General features: G+C 45.8%; 1 protein-coding gene across 3 annotated transcripts in view; it reads left to right on the top strand.

The window, feature by feature from the left end:
• Positions 1–17,716, top strand: part of Rfx4 (regulatory factor X4) — a 128,322-nt gene that overhangs the window by 52,319 nt on the left and 58,287 nt on the right. For all 3 annotated transcript variants that reach the window (XM_026398580.2, XM_026398571.2, XM_026398585.2), the window contains exons 4-7: positions 4,553–4,614; positions 8,375–8,588; positions 10,036–10,113; positions 16,207–16,370. In XM_026398580.2, the coding sequence (XP_026254365.1) occupies positions 4,553–4,614; positions 8,375–8,588; positions 10,036–10,113; positions 16,207–16,370 (518 nt within the window). The remainder of the gene's footprint in view (positions 1–4,552; positions 4,615–8,374; positions 8,589–10,035; positions 10,114–16,206; positions 16,371–17,716) is intronic.

Raw genomic sequence — 17,716 nt, 5'->3', positions numbered from 1 at the left:
TCCTAACATCTCTACTTTTTTCCGGCTGTGAGCAGATGCCATCCCAGAGGAGATACCGGGCTGCCTGCGATATCACCACCCCTGGGCTGTTCCCACTTTCCCTATCGTAGGAATATGGAGAGATGGAGCCTGTCCTCAGGGGAGGCTGCCAGAGCACGCCCAGAGAGGCTCAGAGTAGTGAGGGGAGCTCGGGAGAAATCTTCCCTGAAGATGGAAACAAGAAGCCATCTCATTCCTCACACACACTTAATGTGGGAATGCAGGAATGTGACATAAATGATACCAAGGCTGCTGCGGAAGGAACGAGTGAAGGGTTTGGGGACATTTCATTCATCTAGAAGCAATAACGTTGGTGTGGTGGAGTGTCCAGTCAGACTGGGGGCATCTTGTGAACTGTGTAGCTCTGCAGATGGCTCAGGGTCTCAGGCCTCAGTTTATCCATCTGTACAGAGAGGAGAGCAGCAGGGCCTGGTGCTCCTGTGGTTTCATGGGACAGGAAACAGGGAAAGTGGGAGACAGACACTCAAAGAAGGAGAGCAGTTTCTCGGGGGTGGGAGGGGTGACTGTGGGCTTGGTGGTCCTGGGAGAGAATGTAGTATGAACGGTGGAGTACCAGTACCAGTACCAGTACCAGCATGGAACCTGGGGAGCTGGATCTGTGGCTGGGGAGTTGAGCAGGAATAGGCCTCGTGGACCAGCCTGCGGGGCCTGGATTTTATCCAGAGCAGGCTGAGCGAAGGCACCTAGCACCTCCAACAAAGAAATGAGTTGATCGCATTTGCCCTTTAGACAGAGTCTGCTGGTGAGGTAGCAAGAATGGAGGCAGGCAGGGCAGCCAGTGGGAGGATGGGGTGGGGGTAGCGGAGAGAGGATGGGGTGGGGGTCGGGGAGTGGAGAAGCAATCAGAAGCTGCCGGGCACAGGAGATGTCTGGAAGGCAGGACCAAAGGGACATCATCGGGTTAAGCAGGGTTAGGAGCCTGTCTTGGGTGACTCAGCAGGTGATGCTGGTCACAGAGATGCAAACTGCTTGCATGGATACTATTCAAAAGGAATAAGTGAAAACCCTGGCACAGGTTTAATCACAGATAAAATTGGTCAGTGAATTCCCAGTCCCACGTCATGGCAGTGCCAAGAATCATAAATGCATCGCTTGTGTGCAGTGTCAACTCACAAAAGTGGAACGAATGGCCCCAGAAGACCCGTCCCCATTTCCCAGTGGGCCAGAGCTGCAGCCCTTGGTCCCTTGGCCTCCGGCAGGCGTCGGGGCTCTGCCTGTGTGTTTGGAAGATGTTGTGTGGGAGACCATTCAAATAAACACTTCGGAGGACCTCAGAACCCAGCCCAGTCTCTTAAATCAAGTAATAATAAGACTTAGCAACCAAGCACAACAATGCTGCTTTCTTTTTATTATTTACAGCTGATTTGCAGGGAATGGGGAGTGATTTACTTTTTAAAGAGAAAAGGACCAGAAAAACTAGCACTGTCGCATGTTGGTAGATTTTCGTGCTGCTTTCAAGATTTTCTTGAACTTCCTTTTTCAGTTACAAATATTTCTAATAAGAAAATGCCTTTCCATTTGCATAGAAAGTTGACTTAGTACACAAATATCATCCAATATGTTGTTCTGCCCACAATCCCACTACCTTAACAAATGCCCATTTTCATTTCTCCTTGTGTGTTCCCACATTTGTACATAAAGCACAACCTCAGCGTAACATGGCGCAGGTCTGCTGTTTCACTCAGTATTTTGCCATAGCATTTTTTCACATCCTGATGGTTCTGTTGCCGTCATTTCTAATGGCAAGTGAGTTCTGTTGAGTGCATGTGCTGTCCTGTAGTCAGCCATTCCGTCATTGGACATTTATATTGATGCTAATTTTTCACACTTGTTAGTAGCACCACGCTTGGTTTTTTCCTTCCCTTTAGATGAGTTCCTTATGAGTATTTTGGGGCTTTTGATATATTTTGTAAAAATACCTTCAGGAGGGGTGGTACTAACAAGTATTGTCTTCTGCAACCTGAGCACTCCCAGCTTTGATGGCATTGAGTCGTCCCGTTTTCACGAGGTCCGCCAACATCCGAGGGTCCAACCTGTGCCTCACTGCTGTGCCCATTTGCCTAGGAGAAACCTCCCAGGGCTGAGCATAAGGAAAGCAGAGCTCAGCACCTAGCATGCGCTCCCCTTGTTAAAACTGGGACTCTTATAATTCTATTCTATTGCCTTCCCTGCATGGATGGTTAGGAAACTCAGAACCCAAATTATCACGTTTCTAACCAACAGGAAGAACTCCCAGCTCCACTTTGACGCTTTTCTTGTGTCCCCTCTATCTACACCAGCATCTCTGTTCAGTATTGCACTTCATGAGCAGCGCGTCAGATCCTCATTCTGAAACCTGTCCCGTGATGAGGGTCTAGAGAGTTTGGCCATCCCTTAGCCCAGCGTGATGGGGCCGCTGAGCCTCGATGCGCTCCTAGACCACACGTGGGGGCCAAGGGCTTCAAGAAGGCTCTCACCAGCCCACCTTTAATATTGCATTTTTTTTCAGGGCGCAACAATCTGGGAGGGACATAGAGGAAGCGAGAAGCCCAGGTCCTTAGTTTAACAAGAGTTAGTGTGAAAGATACTGGGATATGTCACTAAGAAAGTCACATCCTCACAGAAGGCACAGAACCGATTGAATCATTTGTTCACTTTCAGGATGATATCATTCGTGATATAATGCTTTATCACCAGAATATTTTTAAAGTTCTTTTCTTTTTTACTTCCAGAAGTGGCTTTGTGATGTCATCACATTAGCTTCTCTAAACATCCTGTGATCATTTTCATTCATTTTCGGATGAGGAATTGCTGTCCCACCCATCCTCTACAGTGGAGATGGTCAGCTCCCAACATAGGCCATCTTCATACCATCACCCTGGATTCTCAGTTCCTCTTTCCTTTGGCCACATCTTTTCCATCACACAAAGGCCAAGTCACTCAGGGGGCACCATCACCTGTCCCCCCCAGATAGGGTAACTTCATAACTTCATAACTCCTGAGTCCTTGGATATCACAGGAGGAAACGAAGGCAGAGAGAGGTGGAGTAGTATGTTGAAGTTCAAACAGCTCTCAGGGTCCCAGTACCTGTCCGCTGAGTGAGTGAGTAAATCAGTCAGTAAGAGTACAGGCGTGGAGGAAAGATGGTGTGAATGGAGGGAGAGAGATTCATTCCTATCTCTGGAGAAAGCACTCGAGGTTTATGTCCTACCTGTGGGAAATCAACTACAGCCTCTCTTCCCGGGGAGGGCAGTGCCAGGCTGCTCTCTGACCATGCATGTCTGCTCAGTGCTGAGCTAAAAGGGAAGAGGCCCTGGGAGAATTCAGTTAGACTTGAGAAGTCAAGTCCATGGAATTAGAAGGATATGAGTCATCAGAATAGTCAGTGGTCATGATGGATAACACGGAGTATTTACTAAGTGCTAGGCTCTGCTGCAAATTATTTACACACATTTACTTTTTAAATTTTTACAAGTGTTCTCTAAGGGAAAGGTTCTTATCATTCCCATTTCACAAATAGGGAAAGTGAGTCATTTGCATGTAAAGTTGCCAAAGGGCATCTAGCCTAAAAAATACTGAGCTCTGACCTGATCCTGATCCGGTAGTCCAAATGCACAATCCTTACACACAGCTCCTCCTTTCTACTGGCTCTCCATGAACATCATCTCAGAACCCAGAAAGAGGCCCCTGGTTGTGTTTCCAGCTAGGCGATGGACTTTCCTCCAGGTTGCCTGTGTATCTGTTTTTGTCCTGGGCCATGGCGGTTACCATCCCTCGTCTGCAGACAGGTCAAGGACGGTCCTGGCAGGGATCAGAGGTTTTATCCTTCATTCAGCAAATAGGAATCAAGCTCTTCCCCTGTGCCAAGCCCTGTGCCAGGTCCTGACTCTCATGGACCTGCTCTCATGGACCTTGCATTCAAGTAGGAAGAGACACAAGCTTAGTGTGCAAGGTAATTCTAGATGGTGCTAAGTGATAAGAAGACATTAGTCAGGGCCCAGTGGTGGCCAGGGATGGGGCTGTGCTGCTCAAAACTGGCTAGTCCAAAAGGCCTGTGGGCATGGCAGTGCCCAAAATTCTGAAAGGTTTGAGATAAGGAGCCAGCTGGAGGGAATCTGGGTGGTACTGCAGGAGAGGAAAGCCAGAGGGGAGGGAGCGAGGGGAGGCAGGGCCATCACAGAGGCTGAGTGTGGGTTTGGGGTTCAGGCGTGACAGAGGGTTTTGAGTGGGGGAGTGTATGGTCTAGGGGTCTAGAATGCTCTTCTATGTCGAGTAGGAGGGAGTGAAGCACAGAGGGGCCAGGTGAGAGGCCCTCAGGGTCGGAGCCCACCACCATCCGGGAGCTCCCCTTGGTCGCCCCAGCCCTGTCTTCTCCAGGGTTCCACAGACTCCTAACAAGTCATGGCAATAAGAACCTGTTTTCCTCCCTTCACATGATTGTCACTTGTAAAAAACTCAGTCAGTGTGCCCCGACTTCAGCCTGTGGGTAACTGATTCTTGTGTTGACTTGCAGATCATAAGGCAGCAGTTTCCTCAGCTGACCACCAGAAGACTCGGGACCCGAGGACAGTCAAAGTAAGCACTCACCGCTCTGCTGCCCACAGAAGGGCCTCTCTGGGCCTGGAGCTAGGCCGGACGCCAGGCTGTTCATCCTGACCTCTGTCTGCAGGCCAGTGCCCAGAGGGAACACGGAGGAACTTTGGGACAGTGGCTCCCCTCTCTCAGGACCACGGGGAGAGAAACCCTTTAGTAGCTTGGACCCTTTGGCCCAGCTGTTCGATGGAATCTGATTTTGTGCCACCCTGTCTTAAAGGATATTTTTTTTTGTCAAATGGGCTGGACATCATTTCAAGAAGCACCTTGTGGCTTCTTGGACTAACTCCAGATTCCTCGGACTGCTTTTGCTGAGCGAGCTCTGCTCTGATAGGATCTAGCAGGCCAGAGGAGCAATGGGTGGGTACTAACCCCACAGGATGCTCTGACTGGTCCAAAAGGCCTGTGGTACACAAGGGACGATGTCCTTGTGCTAGTACTGGGGACATTCTGGTGGGCGAGACAGACAAGAAAAGAGAACTGGATTTCCAACAAAATGGGGAGGGCTTCCTGGGGAGGTGATGCTCAGGGAAGACCTGAGGAGGCCTTCACCGGACACCTGTCTCAGGTGTGTCAGAGAGAAGGGGATCTCTACCTGCTCAGAAATCCACATCATAGGACTTCCCTCAGGGATGTTTCAAAAATTGTTGGAAGTTAATAGGTATTCCATGGAAAGGGCAGGGGCCCTGGGAGTTTGGCTGACCCTGAGTTAAGCAGCTTTCTTTGTTATGCTAATGTTCATTGCGACTCCACTAGAGGGTGCCTTAGCATGGAGTGAGCAGGTCAGCAGAGTGAGCTATGAAACCCTCGACAATTTTTTTTTTAAACATATAGGACTTGTAGGCCTTCTTTCTGAGGGTGTTTCAAAAGCATGCCCGTATTGTCACCTAATGCAAAACCCCCAGTCCCCTAACCTGCTTCTGTCACTCGTGGCAGCAAACACATTCTTATCCTCCAAGGAGGGGTAGGGGGTTTGACTTTGGAAACATTAGGGAAAGAAAATGGATGATCAAACTGGGGGGAAAACCCGTTTTCGGTAAAGTTCTGAGAATAATGAGACTAACTTTTTTTGTGTGGCTCAGAAGCTGTCGGGGCAAATTCTAAAGGGACCTCCAGAAAAATTTTGAGCAAAGGACATCTTGAAATAAATTCCTAACAATTTTCCAAGGTGATTACTCTAAAGAATAAATTTGTGGTATCTGTTTAAAGTTTTCAACTTTGATGAGCTTATACAGTACAGAAGTCAAGTTCTTCCATCATTATTTGCTGGTGAACACACTGTGAAAGATAGAAAAATGTTGGTTGAACAGATGAGTGGACTGATGGATGGATGGAGGGGTGAGTGTCGAATGAATGAAAATAAGTGATTTTTGTCCAACTTAGGGTCTTTAAAGAGTCACTGACTCCAATAATACATTGTCGCCCATTTCCAAGAAGAGTAGAAATAGTAAAGATAGATAGTAAAGTCAGAGAGAAGATGGTCAAAAAGAACAGGAAGGTTTCCCATCCTGCATAAACTTGGAGAAAGTTCCTTTCTGTTTTCATGTAAGAACATGTTTTTGTTTTCTTTTTCTTTAATCTATGGGTTGGCAAATGGAGCAACATCCTCCTCATAAAATTGGTCTATTCAAGTGTATTGTATCCTCTCCCGAAGGATCCTCCCAGGTCTACCTCCACCCTGGCAGCCCCTGGAAAGTCAATGAAAAGCTCTCCCCCAGCAAATCCACCTTGACCCAAGAAATGTGGGGGGTGGCCAGTGAGGAGTGTTGATGTGCCCTTCAGAATCAAAATAGAAAAGCTGAGAAGGGACCAGGAGCTTCATTGTGGTTGCCAAGTTTAGCAACATACCTGCTGACTAATCAAGAAGTGGTCTGGTCTAGACATACGATAACTATGTGTATAGATAGATACAGACACAGAGATAGACACGGATGATCTTAAGTTATAAAGGAGAACTTCTTTAAGTGAGGGAGGCTTGTCCTAACTGCCTTCCCACGGAAGGGTGATTCCGGAGCCACCGGAACCAGCCCCTCCCCCAAGGAGTGCCTCTGATGGAAAGGCAGTTACGTGACAGTTGGGCAGTAGAAGGCACAGACGGCAGATATCAGCTCAACACAAAGAACTTTCTGATAGCTATATCGGCTGAAGATGGACTGGGCCGCCTTTGGAGGGCCCAAGTTCTTCGTCCCAGGAGGCCTGCAGATAGAGGCGAGGTGCCCACTCAGCAGGAACATCACAGAATGGTACCAGAAGTAATGGGGTCGGGAAGGGAAGGTTCTGTGTTCAGCTCCTCCCTCCCTGTGAGAACCTTTCTGGTTCATCCAAGTGCCTCTCGGTTCACTATCTATCTTGTGACTGTCACCACATATCCATGGGTAGAGGAAAGTAGTGAATATGTTGTGCCGTGTTTCTGAAAGCAAGGTCTCTGAGGGCCTCAGGCTGGTGTAGCCCAGGACTGTGAAAATCCAGACTTACTAACCTGGAATCTTGGGGGCCGGAGGGGCAGGAGTCTTACTGTTAGTCAAGTTTGAGGATCCCTGGTTTAGTGGTTAAAAGCACTTTATAGAGGTTCGAATCCTGCCTCTATGACTACGAATTCACTGGGGGACCTTGGGGTTGGGACTTCGGTTCTCTGGACCTTAGTTGCCTTGTCTGTAAAGTAGGGTAATAATTGGTTCCAGTCTTCTGGGGACTTAGTAAGATTAAGTATAAATTGAGCCCTTAGTACCAGAGATGACCCTGATATGCTTCAGGGTCACTGGTGGTGCTTGTTACAGTGCTGATTCTTGGGCCCTGTTCACAGATGTTCCAAATCAGTAGGTCCCAGGAAGGGGGTCTAAAAATTTCAATTTTTGCTAATCTCCCTAAGAGATCCTGACACATCTCAAAGTTTAAAATATCACTGTGCTGTTTCTGCTAATGTAATATAATGACTTTGTAGTCAAATAGACCTGTAGTAAAGAACATGTTCTTGTCCCAAATGGCTCTAGGTCCCTGAGCAAATTGCATTGTCTCGTCTTTAGAAAAACAATCATAGTCCTCATTTCATAGGGTTATTTACAAATCAATGTATGTAAAGCACTTTGCAAAGTGTCCAGTAGTAGCAGGTACTCATAGATGTGGCTGACATCCAAACAAAGCATAGCTGCCAACCTTTCTTGGTTTTGATGGAAAACATGACTATTATTAAGCTCATTTTGAGTTAATAAAAAGTTCTGGTCATTTTTCGACATTCGATGTCAACTGAAGCATGGGATTTATCTTTTTAAAAAATACAGTTCTGTGAGACTGTCATTTTTTTTTATTAACACAATCATAGGCCAGATGAAGTTTTGTTGGAATGCAGTTAGCAGTCATAAACACATCCTGCCATTTGGGTCCCCCCAGAGGGGGACATCAAGGGCTGTGCCCCTGGAATCACATGCAGTAGATGTAAGAGATCAAGTACAAATGGAAAAATTTCATCCCCACTCTGCTTTGCAAAGTATTTGACTTAACATTTTCTGTAGGAGGCAATTTTGGTTATTTTTACCTGCCTGATTGATGGCTGGCAACATGGAACTTTGGTTTAATTCTAGTTTTCAAGAGATATCAAGCCTTATAGGAGAGTTAACACTTCCAGCCCTGGAGAGGACGTACCCAGCCACCTTGGCCTTGGGTGAACCCCACCACCAGCACCGGTTCAGAAAACCCCAGCTAATTATAGTGCATGTGGGCCCCCCTCTGTCTCTTTGTGGCCCAGGTACCATTACTACGGCATTGCGGTGAAGGAAAGCTCCCAATATTATGATGTGATGTATTCCAAGAAAGGAGCCGCCTGGGTGAGCGAGACGGGCAAGAAAGAAGTGAGCAAACAGACAGTGGCATATTCACCCCGGTCCAAACTTGGAACGTTGCTGCCAGAGTTTCCAAATGTCAAAGATCTAAATCTGCCAGCCAGCCTGCCTGAGGAGAAGGTAACCACACCTGAAGGGGTAGCCCGAGTGGGTGGCTCTCTCTCTCTTCACACACACACACACACACACACACACACACACACACACACACACATACACACACTTACATTGCAAAACAGTGACTTTAAATAACATAGCAATTTTGTTAGTAATAATGTATCAGTGCTGGTTTCTTAGTGGGGACAAGTGTACAGAGTCATGTACAATAAGGACAACTGGGTGTGAGGTCTGTGGGAACTCCCCGTATTATTTTTACAACTTTTCTGTAAATCCAAAACCATTCTAAAATTTTAAAGTTTACTCTGACCTATCTACTACCTACCTTTCTCATCCTCTATCTCCACGTCTCTCTCTCATCTTCTCAATCATCTACCTATCCACCCTCCTACACAACTGTCCCAAAACATTATGCTGTCTTATTTCACAAGGGAAAAGCCCTCTCCTGTGGATTGCTTTTCCACCGAATCAAGCTCCTTTTCCCATGTGCTATGGGGGATTTGGTAAAAGCTTATAGACAATAAAGATTTTATGGATAGAGTAAATCAGAAAGTTCTGATCACAGGGTATTTGGGGGCCAGCAACTAGAGAAACTAGCCTGGGGAGGTTTTCTGGGAGCACCATGTCTCTAACATGCCAGGACCCCAACATGCATCTAGCTTCTACTAAGCCTACAGGTCACTCCAGGAGCAGAGATGCAGTGGAGGAAGGGACCCGAGTTCTGTTTCCAAGAAGCTTATAGTCTAGCAAGAAGATAGATGCCTGCTAAAGCAAATTTAATTTATATAAAATGCATGTCTATATTATTAAATGAAGAAAAAGAACATATCTATAAAAAGACTTTTTAAATCTAAGAACTAGATAAATATTTTTTGTCAAATTTGTTTTTTTGGTCAACAAACTAATTGCACCATGGTAAGGTCCCTGAATGAATGGAAGGGGAGATGATTGTTCTTGTTGTTGTTTTTGTTTTGTTTTGTTTTTTACTGAGTAGATTTCAAAAGAATTTCCAAATGTCTTATGGTGATTTTAGCAGAAGTACTTCTTATAAATACACATTGGGTTTTAGTTTTTTAGTCATTTATCCAATGAGGAGAATTTGGTTCAACAAGCCCCACGGAGTTCTATGTGCTGGACACTGTGCTAGGCCCTGGGTCCAGGAGCATGGGTAACAGGCCATTTTTATTTTCCTAGAGCCTGCAGACTCAGGGTGGACCATGGGGGCAGCGAGAGGAACCAGGGCTTTCTGTATCTCGGGGTGATGCCCTGATAGAGGTGCACACTTCAGTGCCATGTGAGCCCAGATCAGGGGGTTGGGGCCCGAGCACACCACCTAGGGAAATCAGTCCCTCCAACAGGGAACGAATGAACTTAAACCCTGAAATTGCAAGGGCAGCCACGATGTGTATTAACGTCTGCCTTTGTTGTTGATCCTCCACCCGCCCCGCAGGTTTCTACCTTTATTATGATGTACAGAACACACTGTCAGAGAATACTGGACACTGTAATAAGAGCCAACTTTGATGAGGTAGGTCAACAAGTGTTGAGCTGTGAATACTCTGTATTAAAATATTATACTTGACACTAGCTCCTACTTCATGAGCTTCTGCCAGATGCTGGGCCTGGTGTCTAGAAGCATTTGACCCCCATTGGCTCCCCTAGTCCTCACAGGGACCCTACAAAGCAGATGCTATTGTTATTCCCATTTTACAGAGCTTATATATGCATAGCAGGTGACATGGGTTTTCCTTGATTTAACTAGTGAACCATGTCCTGCCATATTGGCACACCGGGAAGACCATTTTGCCTGAATCTCAGTATACCCAGAATTACAGATTCTGAAAAATAAGAAAAAAAGTTCTTATACTTTGGATTTAGCCTTTTCCTGAGGCCATCTACTTTGCTGGCCATCTACATTTTAGTTGCTGGTTACCTCTAAAGGTCTGATCCACATTCCCATCAAATCCTGCCTATAGGGCCATCTTTAAACACAAACAATGCAAGCAGTCCATTTCATTTTTACAATTAAATAAAAAATAGGAGGAAATGGAAAGGATTGAGGCACCTGTTATATAACCACATCGACAATAAAATCCTGTTGCCTAAAATGCCATCCCCAAAAGCCTTCCAGAGGGATGGCAGGAAACCACAAATTTTACCCCCTTAGCTGGAGCCCTTGCTGTTTGAAGAAATACATTTCAGGCAAAAAGAGCAATAACATAACCCTAGAATTGGATACGAACATTTAATTTGAGGGAAGATAATGTAGGAGTGAAAAGAGCTGTAAAAATTATTGGTAGAAAATACGTTGGAGATTCCTTTTGTGTTTTGTGGGATGGGGAGTCCTATGGAGGAGGGGTGTGAAGATGGTGTAAGGTACACAGGCTCTTTGCCCGTATTTTCCAGCCTTTCCACAGTTGTGCCTCAAGGTAGCAGGTGTTTATTGAGCACTCATACTCACTGTTACCCGGCTCAGAGACACAGCTCCGGAAAACAGAAGTGTTTGTGGGTAGAGAAGTACTCATCTTCCTCCTCTTGGCTTGATTCCTAAAATGTCCTTTGAAATCTCCAAATTACTTGAGCGACCATTTTGGTGGAATTTTTTTAAGAAAGAAAAATGGCTGCTTTCTCTTAAACTGTGGTTTGGCTATGTCTTATGTTCCACAGATCACTGAGATCTGGGCAAATGATGAATCATGATTGGTTAAGACAATACTAGCTGTACAACAGATAACCCTCAATCTGAACTGATTGGAAATTTGTTCTTCATGTCAAATCCAATGTGGATGATCTCAGTTGTAAGGCTGTTTTCTGGGGGTGGCTTAGGAACCAAGGTTTCTTCCATCTTATGGCTATAGCCCATCCCAGAGCCTTGGAGTTCTATTATTCAGCTGATGAGAGAGGGAAAAAAACTATGGGAAAGGTATACCCCATTATCAACTCAAAAACAAAACACATTACCATTACTGTTGTGTGATTGGCAAGAGCTGGTCCCGTGATCCCATCTTGACACACCTGGGGATGGGAGGCAGGGTGACTCATCCCTGGGCAGCAGTTTACACAGTATGGAAAAAGGACTCCAACCTATAATGGATAGCTGTCCCTCGAAAACAACAAAATTAGTGACAGTCCTCTCTCATGTTCCCACGCAGCTTTATTTAACTCAAACTCATGCTCAGCATCTCATTTCACTTCCATTCCCCTAATTCCAACCCTTACTGAGCACCCAGTATTGCTACACACAGCATTAGAGAGATGAGCGAGACACAGCCTAGAGAGCATCAAGGCACGCAAGCTAGCTGTCAGGATGCAGGCCATGCAGTGAGTGGTCCAGCTGAGTGGCCCTACAGGAAAAGCACCACACTTGGAGTCCCAGGCTTGGCTAAAAAACCTGGCTCTGCCTTAAAAGCCTCAGTTCCTCGTCTTAGAAATGAAGATAAAAATAGCATGACCAGTTAAAGACTCTTTATGAACTGTGAACGGTCATAGAAATGCTTATTAGATAGATGCAACCCCCCAAAATTGAGAGACTCACCCTTTGTCACCTGACACCTTTAGTCTGAAGTCTATTCCGCTCCCCTGGCAGGGATATTTGCTGATCAAGACATGATTCATTGTACCCAACCGCAAAAGTGGAGGAGGAGGGGGTTACTTTACCTTTGAGGAGCACAACTTTCTCCTTCAATGTAGAAAAGTCAGTGGCAAATGGACTCCAGGTGCCTCTGGCACACCTTGGCCTTATTTTTGTTTGAATCTTCAAAATCTTTAATATTGATCAAGATTACAACTTAGTACTACAACCCTAAATTGTCTTATTTGTTTGCTTGCTTATTGTTTGCTTCTACTACTACATCATAAGCCCCGAGGGCTCAAAACTTGCCTGTTTCCCTTCGTTGATGGCCAGGCACACTCTCAGGACATATTTTTTGGGGTGCCTGAGGGAGTAGATTGGTGGATGGATGGGTGGGTGGGCGAGTGGATATAAAAGATGGATATAAAAATGCCACTGACTTGTAACATTGTCAAAGTACAAAGAACATAAATTTGTAGGAAGGGGACTCCCTGCAAAGTCTTCTCCAGACAGTATTGCACAGCGAGCTGTAACATTCCACAGCGCTATGTTGAGCCCACCACTCAAATCCACCATTTGTTTATTAGCCTGTGGCCATGAGCAAAGTAATTACCCTGAGTCTCAACGTCTTTTGTTGAAAAAATGGAGATAATAATTATACCTACCTCATAGTAAAATACATGGGATATATATGAAATTATATGTATAAAGAGTCTGATTTTGTGCCAGAACATAATAAATGGTAGGTATTTAGGGTGGTTATTACTTTCATGAGATCTTTTCAATCCTGTGGCAACTAAGTGCCCCACTTACCAGCCTTCAGATGTGTCTCTGCAAGCAGCCAATGTGTAAGCAATAAACTAAACATGGACCTGGAAAAGAAATAGAAAATTTGCTTAGGTATTCTTAAGAAAAATCTCCTGATACTTTTTTGGATGAAGGGAAAAAGAGCTGAGAATTTAGGAGCTTGAAACAGATAACCCAGAAATTTTACATTAAATAATCTTTTTCAATCATTCCCTTTTACTAATAGTGCTTGCAAGGAATATGGAGAGGCTATCAGAATTCTTCCTGCTGTCTTATTAGACATATACTTCCATGCGTTCAATGCCTACAATGCCAGGCATTTTATGTAACTTATTTCCTAATGATCATTTTCTCCACATTAGAAAAGCTGCTATCTCCCATATATTTAGTCCTGGGCACAGATAATGAACTTAAATGCACACGGCCAAATTTGAGCTCTTAATTTCCTGCCCCAAATCTGTTTTTCCCAAATTTTAGATCCTCACCACCCTCCACCAGCTGCTGAAGCCATAAGCCTCAATTCTTGCCTGTCCCTCCCCTTGCTCTCCAGTCTCCAGGAGGTGTCAGGTCCTCTCTCTCTCCTGAAGAGGACACTGTGTCTGTCCATGTCATGCCTTACCTCCAGGTCTCAGCTCTTGAGCTTTATACTCTTTCTCCTCCTTCCTGTTCCTTCTCACCCAGAGGAACCAGAACAATAATAAATGGCCTAAATCAGACAGGGAGGGAGGTCTCAATGGGATGGCAGCCTTTCTACAAAACCATCAGGAAACTGGGGAGTGATCAGGACTCCCCATGTAGTCTGAACCAGTTTGAAACAGACAGATGCCTGCTAAAGACACGGGTTTCCCACAGATTTGTTTTACTCTACACAACAGATGATCTTTTCCAGACTCTTTGCTAGAAACTGACTGCATATATGGAGACGGATATAGAGATATAGATAGATAGGGCTACATTGCAAGGGGAGCCAAGTAAGGCAGATGCATTTAGAATCTATAACTCTTAGGGATCAACCGAACAGAGCTTCTTATCAGAGTGGGAGGAACAGGCCTGAGCTGGGAGCAGGACAGAGGAGGATCCTCTGGAGGGTGAGCACCTTGTCCAAGATGGTGGCCATCTTCAGCCCCAGGCTGGGCCAATGGTCAGCCATCAGATATCTCAAATAAGAGAATAAGAACCTTGAGAGGTGAGCAAAGCCACCGTGGGGAATCCTGGCTTGGTGACACTCAGAGACTGAAGGCAGAGGTACCCTGAACACTTGGGCAAGTGTACACTGATTTCTTGGGCTTGGTTGTGTTAATATAAACAACAACAATAATAGCAACTAACCTTTACTAAACACCTATGCTGTATCAAGCCTGTAATAAGGACTTTATATGAATCTTTGCCAAACCTATGTAGTAAATACCACTGTTGTCCTCATTTCACAGATAAGGAAACTGATGCTTAGGGATATTATACCCCTAGTTGTTAGTGGAGCCAGGATTAGAACCCTGTAAGTCATTCTGTGCTCATCCAGATTTTGCTTTCGTTTTCTATCTGGCTGAAAACTTGGCAATATTTTAATTGTCATGGAATAAATCAGGCTATAACTTAAGGCTTACAACTTGAACATCTGACTTCATTCATTGCTTTGGTCATGCTTTTGGAAATGAGCATTTTCTCCCAGGAAGTCAGAGGGGTCTTTCCTTTCCCCCAGCTCCTTACCCAGAGCTTACCCTGGGAAGTTGAGGCAGGCTGTGGGTAGCAGGAAAGTCTGTCCACAGGAGATCCTGCTCAGACCCCTGGGCTGGAGTCAAGCAGAGTCCCCCTCTCCCTGGTGAGAAGAAAGCAAGACCCTCCTCCTAGAAGAGGCCAAAAGGATGCTGTAGGATTCCAGGATAAAAGTCTGGGAAGTGGACAGCAGCCCGGGGAGAGACATGGGCCTTAGAAATAGGTTATAAGCCCAGTTACCACAAAAAACAACAAATCATCCAGGAGACGGATTGGTGGAAGGACCGAGGCAGAGGCTTAGTGACTCTCAGCTATAGTATCACCATATTGCAGGAGAGGAGCTATGCAGAACACCTGGCACAGAGGAGGCACTCAGGAAGGAAGGCTGGTGGCAAGAACACCAGCCCCAAAGTACTGAAGTAGCTCCCACATTGATCAGGATTGGTTTGGGGAAACAGGAACATGTAAAATGCTACACGTGGGGTTCAAGACTGTCCATCTGAGGGGGAAAGAAGGATACATCGTGGTCCAGAAACCAAGTTGGGCCCATTGGAATTTTAAAAATTCAGAGTTCTTTGTTCCCCAACTTCAGGATGGACTGCTCCTCAATGTCAACTAAATCCTGGATATTTTGGGGGTATTTGTTACATACATGAGTTCACCATGGTCCATTTCCCTCCATTTCCTTTACCTTGTCTCGACCCCTGACCCCCTATTCTGTCCTGTTCTGAGCTCACATGTTGAAAGATGTTGGTGGGGAGCACCAAGGGGTTTTCGCTTTGGACATTCCCTCCACCATCTGTCCACCAACACAAGGCTTGAACTCCTGCTATGGTCACAATAATCAGAATTCCATTTTGAGTGCCTGCTGTATTCCTGCTCAGTGCTAATGGTCTGGGGAATAACGTGAAAACGCTGATCAGCATGCTTCATGGCCCATGTAGCTTTCTGCCCAGATGTCACCACCTGCCATTCCATCTGGGCAACAACTGGCTGGGCTCTTTGGGAAAAGGAAGATATGGGATGTGAGAAGTCCCTGCACTTGACCTTGTTTTGGGCGCATGGATTTGAATTGTGCATGTGGCCCTTACTCTCTTCCCTTTGGCTATACTCCCGGTACCTGCAACTCCCACATCTTTCCCTCCCCCCTCTCCAGAACACCAGGAGCCCCTGAAGCAGTGGTCTCAAGAATAAGGAGTACTCATGTTGTGACCTTCTTAAAACCAATACCCCACCCTCCCTTCCTTAAACACTTCTCAGACATTGAAAAGCATTACAAGGGCCAGAGGGCCAGTGGGTTAATGTGCTTCCCTCTTCCAGGCAGAGGAGACCTCAGGCTGTCTGTCCACTAGCGCAGATGCCACACACATGTGCAGGGATGGCCTGGGGTGGGAGGGCTGCCTACTTCACACCAGGCTGCTGCAGGGGAGGTAGATGACAGAGCTGCAGACTGGGCTGCCTTGGCAGAGTCCCAGGGCTCTCCCAGACAGCCCCATCTAAACTCATGGTTTTCTCTGTGGGTCGATACAGGTTCAAAGTTTCCTTCTGCACTTTTGGCAAGGAATGCCACCCCACATGCTGCCCGTGCTGGGCTCCTCCACGGTGGTGAACATCGTCGGCGTGTGCGACTCCATCCTCTACAAAGCTATCTCCGGGGTGCTGATGCCCACGGTGCTGCAGGCGTTACCCGACAGGTGGGCACGCGTGTTCTCATCTCCCCTGGTGGAGGATCCCCTGGTACTGATTACTCCTGCTTCTCTTTTATTGATTAAAATCATGTACTGTCCTCTGGCAAGATCATTAACACTGAACTTTTAAAAATTAAAGTTCATATTTTTGAACATAATGTTTATATTTGAACCATTTGTGTGGTTCAGAATTCCAAAGGTAAGAGTTTGGCATACAGTGAAAAGTCTCTCCCCTGCCTCCTCCTGTTCCCCGACAAGCCCATCCCTCCCTAGAGCCTCAAAGCCAATCATCATCTTGGGGGATCCATCCTAACCTCCTATGCTCAGGTAACCAACGCATACTATATTTTTCTTCTTTGGTAACACTGCACAGACTGTTGTGTGCCTGGTTATAAAACAAAATAACCTCAGCTTGGAAAGTATGCTGGACAGCTTACAGGGGCCCCATAGATTCATTATCCATCACACTCCAGCATGCTGCCCTCTGCCTGGGGTGCTGACCACTTGGACTGCCCCATGGGCTCCTCCCAGGGAGGGAAGGACAAAGAAGTCAGGAAATTCTTTGGCCCTCTCCCTGTGAGGTTGCCTCTGCTGGCCATGTCCTTCCCCAGAACTTTACTCCCTTTCAGGCAGTCTCTCTTCCAAGTCATCCTTTGGACCCAGGGGTTGGTGAGAACCCAGCTGCTCCTTGCTCCAGGTTTCAAGAGTCCCCCTATACCTGTCCACACCTCTAAGACTTGTCTCTTGTAAATAAGTCCTCCCATTTTGAGGGGCATCTGTTTCTTGTTGGGACTGTTTCAGAGAGAATTATTCCACATCAGTTTATAAAGTGCTTTTTTTTCTTTTCTGCAACTGTAGATGCTTCCGCCATATTGAATTTAATTGGTTCTCTAGATGTTTCCAGTCTCTTACTACCACAGGCAGTGTTGTGAGGAATGACATTGTACATACCTTCTTTTCACAGTGGAGTGTTTTTATTTCCAGTGGATGCTGTAATAAAGTACCTCAAGCTGGGTGGTTTAAAACAACATAAATGTATTCTATTCATTTTGTCTCTGATAAGGACACTTGTCACTGGATTTAGGGCCCAATGGGTTAATCTGGACTGATATCAACTGGAAAGCCTTAAATAAATTGCATCTGCAAAGGCCTTTTCCAAATAAGTTCACCTTCACTAGTTCTGGGTGGACATATATTTGGGAACCATTATTCATTTCTCTTCGTGGGGTATATATGCAGAATAAATTCCTAGAGGGACAAGTTCCTGGTTCAAAGGACATGTGACTGATACTTTCCTTAGTGAAGTTTTGATTTTCATTTCTCTTGAGTATCTCTTCTTATCTATGAGCTAC

Source organism: Urocitellus parryii, chromosome 5 (assembly GCF_045843805.1).
Source record: "Urocitellus parryii isolate mUroPar1 chromosome 5, mUroPar1.hap1, whole genome shotgun sequence".
NCBI lineage: Eukaryota > Metazoa > Chordata > Mammalia > Rodentia > Sciuridae > Urocitellus > Urocitellus parryii.
Note: the sequence above shows the minus strand (reverse complement) of the source record. Positions and strands in the feature narration are given on the sequence as shown.